Source organism: Nicotiana sylvestris, chromosome 3, assembly GCF_000393655.2.
Source record: "Nicotiana sylvestris chromosome 3, ASM39365v2, whole genome shotgun sequence".
NCBI lineage: Eukaryota > Viridiplantae > Streptophyta > Magnoliopsida > Solanales > Solanaceae > Nicotiana > Nicotiana sylvestris.
The window spans coordinates 54,283,494-54,290,570 of record NC_091059.1 but is presented as its reverse complement, the minus strand read 5'-3'; the positions used below and the strand labels follow the sequence as shown (position 1 = coordinate 54,290,570).

Sequence of the window (7,077 nt, the reverse complement as noted above, 5' to 3'; positions counted from 1 at the left end):
ACATCGAGTTATTGAGTGTCCTTAGTTGAATTATAACTTTGTAATAGTTCTTCAAATTTTAATTCCTATCCAGCTTATTTAGAAGCACTCAATAGGAACATCTTTGTAAACCTTAAACCTACGTGTTTAAGTCTTGGCTAGAGTTAGTCAAGTTTTAAAATCTTTGTAATAGAGTTATTGCAAAGTAGCTTGTAATAGGTGTATTACAAGTTAGTGAGGGATTAAGAGCTAGGTTGCATAGATTGTAATCTGAAAGTTGCTTAGTAGTAAAGTTGAAATCCTACAAGGGTAGGTCGTAGTTTTTAATCCTGTTGAGCTGGAAATTTTCCACGTAAAATTCCTCTTGTCATTTAACTTCTCTTCTCTGTGTGTGTACTGTCGAACTTGATAGAGAACCTGGTTCTCTATAGAAGTTGGTGGACCCATACATTCTATCACTTAACATGTTAGTTTACCCTCTACCATACTGGTTGAGGCATATAAAGAAGAGATGCACGGATGTCTCAGTGAGGAGGTGTGAGAGGTTGGCCATGGTGGGTCTAAGGAGAGGCAGAGTTAGGCTAAAAAGGTATTGGGGACAGGTGATTATGTAGGACATAACACATCTTGAGCATACTGAGGGCATGACCCTTGATGGGTGGATGGAGGTCGAGAATCATTGTAGAGGATTAGGAGGTAGTAATGCGTATTTATTTTCCATACCAGTAGAATTTGAATTATTCTTGCATTTTCTTATTCTCATATTTCTATTAGTACATGTTATTTGTTTTGATTGTTATCTTATTATCTTGTTGTTAGTACTATGTTATTTCTTTTGTTTATTATCTTATTATCATGCTTTATTACTTCCTCCTTTTCATGGCTTTTTCAATATCAGTGTTTCTTTTCAACTCTACTCTGACTATGATGTCCTTGAGCCGAGGGTATATTTGAAACAGACACACTACCTTTTCAAACATCACTTGTGGGATTATATAGGGTTTATTATTGTTGTTTGTTTTTTCTTATTCAATAGACTGCGTGACAGAGTTTTTCTTGCATTAAAACCCGATAAAAAAAAAGTTTTTTTCTTTTTGCATTGTGTTTTTCATCTTCTTCACACTTATGCTATTGGATTCTCAAGTATTTGAGCCTCATTTCTCCTATTGACTAGGAGCGAAAAAAGTAGAGAAAGAAGAAGCTAACCCTTAGCTTGTTGGTGATTGTGATCGTTTGATTCTTAAAATTAATTCTTGGAAAGTAGAGGTAAACAAATTTACACTTTACAATGATTCTGGTTCAATTTTTAAAACAACCTTCAATATGCTACAATGTACAGAAACCGACAAGAATACATAGAAGTACAACCAAAATGGATAGATATAACTGAATTTACCCCGTAAGAAAGAACAAAATCCAGAATCAGTGACGAGGAAAAGATAGGGAGAAATGAAAGAGAAAACAATTTGAGGAATATTGTTTTAAGTTAATGATTGAGTGGAAAGAGCAGGGTCAGTTTCATGGTCAGACTCAAGCTGGCTGTAATTGCCTTTCTCCTTGAAGAGTTGAATATGGTGGTGCTTGCAATAAAGCCTTCCTTCATGTGCAATGTAATTTGATGGGCTTATTGTACAGCCTCCATGACTGCATTTGAAGCAGGCCTTATGGTATGCTGTTCCGTTCACACTTACCTTAAATTAAACAACATAAATAAAATTGTTTTAAGTATTTGATTTAAGGGAAAATAAATACTTGATTCATTGTTGTTACCTTCTCAATCGGATACACAGTTTTAGTGCAGCCCACACATTTTTCCCTCGTGCCTGCAAATAAACTTGAGACTTTGCTCCCGCTACCATTCTGTTCAACATATATATATATGTATTTCAGAAATTGGAATTAAACAGAGAGATAGGAGGATCATTATCTGATTATGTTACCTCGTTGTCCACAGGTTTTTCTGGCTTTGTGACTTTCGGAGTTCCTGATATATACCAAAGAAGCAAAGTTATATTGATTTTAATTTGCTACCATACTCCTTTCTGTTTTTGTGTTTCTTTTTTCTAAATATTTTATTTAAGACTATGAGTAATATATATACCTTCAAAACTCTTGTCCAAACTGCCAGTTCTCTTAAAAAGCTGATCAAAGTGAGGCCTACAGTAAATTACCCCCTCAAAGGAGTTGAAATTACTGAGCTGAAAAAAATCAAAAAAAAAAACAAAATTTATTAGATGCCAGAACTAGCTTGCGATCACAAAGCTCATGTTTCCTTGGGTCAAACACGTGAAAATTATTTTTGTTATAAAAAAGGTTAGACTTGAACTTAAAACCCCTTCCTACTTCGGTACTCTAGTGAATATGTGACCATCTTATCCAGAAATTTAAGCTATTTAAAAGAGCACACTTTAATAACTTAAATTATTATAACTTTAATTTTCCTCACGTGTGAGCCTAATTCTTCTTCACTGATCTTCAACTCCCACTATCGGGAGATAAAATTCATAGCTATCTACCGTAGGCTATTCTTTATTTGCGCTCCCTGAAGAATACTCATATAGTTTAATAAAATGATAAAAAGAAACTCAAAGAAAAGAAGCGAGGCTCGTTGAAATAAAAAGAGCGTATTCTATTCCTTCCTTGCATGTATTTTCCCGAAAAAAAGGCTTGGGTTCAAGATTCTTGTATAAACGTTCAAGTTGACAACATAATTTTCAGACAACCAGTGAGCTTCGAAATTAATATGAATGATTCCGGTAGAACTAAGAATAACATAGCATAGAGGAGCTATGGGACTTTCTAAAGAAAACTGCAATCGCAATTTATCAACCACTCACAAGATCACTAAGATCTTCCACTTAGCTCCCAAAGTTAATCCACCTGGCCCTTTCGCAATCTATACATGGAGAGCGGAAGATAATGAAAGGGAGACAAGGTCCTAATTAAATAGAACACAAACTCTCATTCCATCTATCATATCAGTCGAACCGATCTGATTTGTTCTTATCATAAATAATGCAAGAGAGAACTTATGACCTCGCGGATGGAGAGGGATTCGAACTCTTAGTATTTCTATCAATACTTCGTAGGGGGAGGGAATACCTTGAGAGTACTTTTGCAGTGGTAGCACCTAAAGCAAGCCTTGTGATAAATGCGATTATCAGCAGCAAGACGATCCACCAGATACACCGTTTTCTCACAAGCACTGCACTTTTGCGTTGTTCCTGCGAACGTCATCTTTGATTGTTGAAAGTAAATTCTACGATTGTTGAAAAGAGGCGAAGGCAGGAGAACAGATATTTGAAGACAATCAATAATTCCTTTCTACTCTGTTCTCTCTCTCCCCTCTTCCCCTCTCTCTCTCTATCTCTCTTGTTAAAATTCCACGCACAACTTGATCATCGAAGAGCTTAAATAAGATCGGAGAAAGGTTGAAAAAACAAATAAAATATGATTGACAGTAATTTGCGGGTCATGATAGATATTCCACCATTGTATTCCCTTAGACCAAGCTTTTCCGCTCCCATAACCAAAATTCTGTTAGAAGCTATATGATCATAATCTAACAAAACAAATGCAAATTCGGGTGGTTAAAATATGTACTTCCATTTTCTATAGTGATCCAATTTTTAACCATGCTTCCTTCCTTCTAATTTGTTTGATACTATATCCTTGTTACGTAATTCTTTTACTAGTTTCTTCGAACGCGCGTTGGGCGTGTATTTCGTCTCTGTAGGTATACATATTTTTGAATATTATATTAAAAATTGGCCATTGAATAAAAGAGTAAGTACAAGAAACTGAGGATTGTTGATTTCATTTAGCGAATTCAATAAAAATTAAGGAAGGATCTGCCTTAGAAGTCAGCAATCATCTTAGTCAATATATTCAATTTAAAATTGTTGAAATTTTATTATTTTATTACTTCAATTTCACAAGTTATGGTACTTTTTTTTTAGTTTTAAAAATAACAAACAACCCTTACAGATTTAAAAGTTTTTCTGAATTTTGGAAAGTTATTTTGTTCTTTATCTTAAGTACACAAACACAGTTAACTGACAGAGAAAAGTTTTTTTTTTTTTTTTTTTTTTTTTTTTTTTTTTTTTACTTTTCAGGCGAGCAAAATAAAATAGCACTATTTATTTAATCTATAAATACTATATACGAACTTTCTCCAAGAAATGAAAAAAATTTAAAGTCAAGCTCTACCTTTGAATAGTCTACTTTATCATTCGTTTGGAAAGACCTTGGAAAGATAAAGTTTATGATTAAAATTGAATTACTTGCAGTTGATAGATTATGAAATGACCATATTAATACTATCTAAAAAGAAGTGAAAGTATGAAATTCATATTAAAATTAAAAATTAAATTTATTCTTTTAACCAATTTCTAAAGATATCATGTTTTAGTTTTTATGTATATCTATCATCAATTCTTATTTTAATAAAAAGTAAGCTCGAATTCATAAAATAATTTTTTACTAATTTAGAAATTTTGAAACATTTTTAAGAGATATATTTTATAAAAATATTCGGTTTACTTAACTATGTTGTGTCTTCTTAAATAAGGACTATATAATCCATTCCTAATTATTACTTTGGACAAAAAATCCATTCCTAAATTTAGTTCCGCTTATTTCCACCTCTTGAGCTTTACAATTACAAAAAATCTATAACGATAAAAATTATCTAACGGAGATATACTATATGCTATTAATCAATGTGATTGATCATACTGTCACTTTTGTAAATCATGAGAGTTGGACATATATCTTTCTTAAGCTTATAGCATTTGCATTAGCTTTTTTCAATTTGTATCTTTTTATTCCTAAACATATTTAATACTACACGATAATCTTGATACCTCTTTCCTTCACGTGATAAAATGCATTAATGAAAAACCACACAGAGATGGCATTCATGTCTCTGATGTAATATCCAAAGTAGATCAAGAAAAGAAATTAAATCATAAACTTATTAATATGGAAGTAATCTATGGATTCTAAACTAAACAAATATAAGCAAGGAAAAAAACATGACCATACTTCAATAGATACCAATCAATGAAGGTTCTTCCATTTATCATATATGAAATGTGGTCAGTAATAATAAAAATAATACAAAGTTACTAATATTTTACAAAAAAAGAAGAATGTGCACCTTTTAATCTTTATAAACGACATACAACAACAAAAGTAATTCAACAAACCAATAAGTCACAACACAAGCAATATGATTCAGAGGTAAAACAACACGGCAACAAGGAACAAAAGAAAAGAAATAAGTTCTATCCATACTTACACGTGGAAGAAAGATATTGGATGCGTGCATTTTTGAAACAATGAGGCAACGTAACCGCTTATATAGTGATAGGAGATGGTTAATTTAAAATGTTCTTGTCCGTGTGAGATTGATTCAGGTTTGGAACCCCAACAATTGATAGGAGGCTTAACTTTTAAAGCATTGATTATTATTGCTTTTGTTGGTATGTTGGTGTCACCAAATAAATGATTTTATGGATAATTTCGTAGGATAGCATCAAAAGAATGAATGGGAAGCGAACATTTTTTCTATTAAGTGGCAATTTGTTTCTTAAACTGTTAGGCTTGTGACTGTATGGGTCGAAATCCGAACAGCAAAATCTTACTTAAATGGAGGACTAGCAAGAGCCAACCAAGCCGAGGTCATGTATGGGAAGAAATATACTAACGAGCGATTCAGTTACGGCCGAGGTCGAGCACTCAATTCGGCCTGAGCGGCTGATTCAAACACTTAGACATTTTAGAGGAATATTCCACAGAATATTTCAAGAGCTAAGGTATTCCGGTTAAGGACCGTTGGATAAAGAAAGTGCTTTTGTATAAATATCAGAGGAAAGAATAACAGAAAGGGGGATTTTTGACAAAAACTCACACACATAAGCAGACATATTTTTGAGAGAGGATGGAGGATCTTCATCTTGGGCTCCTCGCCAAGGAGAAAGGAAGCCGAAGTCCTCAGTATCCATCATTAGTTGTATTATACCAAATGTACGGGGGTCAACTTTGTTCAAGAACGGTGACCCTTTTATCTACATATTCTTCATTATCATTTAATATTATGAAAATCAACATCCTTTTCTTACATTATGGGATCCAATTATTGTTATGATTTAGTTTTGTGTGCAGCTATACTTGCTTATTATTATTCTTAATCTCGGATCTAGGATTAATTATCTCTAGCTAGGATTTGCCTTAAATCTTTCTATCTAATTAGTTTAATAAAGAGTTTAACACTTTTAAGTCAAACAATTTGGCGCCGTTTGTGAGGATTTTCAAGCCAAAGTTTTAGTTTCCTCTAGATCTAAAGTCAGCCAAAGTTTCACTTTCCGATTGTCATAGCCTCGCCCCCTTATTACATACACCAACTCGAGAAATTTGTAGGCAAGATCTTGAAATAGCCGAACCAACCAAGGTCATATCTTTGCACGAAATCAAAATTATGTTTCGATATCCACATGAAAGTCGCGCGTTGCTGTAGGGGTGAGTCTGGTATGTCGTGAGTGTGAGTCGTCAAAATAGGATTATAGCCACTACGCACCAAACACGCCTACCATCTTATTGCTATATCAATGTTAGATACCGATCTATGCTTTATGCATACTGCCCTCACTCACTTAGGAAGGAATGATAACCTATTGTGTCATTATTTGAAATAACAAGCTTACCATGCCCGTGTGTTCAAGGTATGACTGATGTTCCTCTTATTTTTGTGCACATGGGACTGGATGGGACCGGAACTCGAACTCGAGATCCCAACGGGCGAAGTAAGTTGTCAGTTCACAAGACGCTCAGATTCAACTAACGACGAAGCTAAGTACAAGGCCGAGATCATATCCGAATCCAGCATTAGAGTACGGGACGAAACAAGTCATTCTACAGCCCCACTCCCCATGCCAATCAATTAGTTCGAGGTAACAAACAGTTTCATTTAGGTTTAACTTGTTATCTTTCTTTTAGACAGGGATAAGAACATGAGCATTCTCCCAGATACATGAACAAGAAACAAACGCCATCAAAGCAACACACCAAGAAAATATTTCGCGCCATATTGTCTTG

The 7,077-nt window shown here is 33.9% G+C and overlaps 1 protein-coding gene across 1 annotated transcript; it reads right to left on the bottom strand.

Moving 5' to 3' along the window:
* Nucleotides 1-1,246: 1,246 nt before the first annotated feature.
* On the bottom strand, nucleotides 1,247-3,358 carry LOC104217989 (LIM domain-containing protein WLIM1-like). Its single transcript, XM_009768366.2, has 5 exons — nucleotides 3,082-3,358; nucleotides 2,081-2,177; nucleotides 1,920-1,963; nucleotides 1,750-1,839; nucleotides 1,247-1,670 (listed from the first exon to the last, which is right to left on the bottom strand). Exons 1-5 carry the CDS (start codon nucleotides 3,214-3,216, stop codon nucleotides 1,461-1,463), a joined length of 576 nt encoding a protein of 191 aa, XP_009766668.1. The 5' UTR covers nucleotides 3,217-3,358; the 3' UTR covers nucleotides 1,247-1,460.
* Nucleotides 3,359-7,077: the final 3,719 nt, after the last annotated feature.

Bases quoted from the DNA above. Each gene is read 5' to 3' on its own strand.
- LOC104217989 (XM_009768366.2), bottom strand. From the start codon at position 3,216: ATGACGTTCGCAGGAACAACGCAAAAGTGCAGTGCTTGTGAGAAAACG. The intron at 2,178-3,081 runs GTATTCCCTCCC...GATTTTTTTCAG, and splicing joins ACTGCAAAAGTACTCTCAAG to CTCAGTAATTTCAACTCCTT. The intron at 1,671-1,749 runs GTAACAACAATG...GTTTAATTTAAG, and splicing joins CTGTGTATCCGATTGAGAAG to GTAAGTGTGAACGGAACAGC.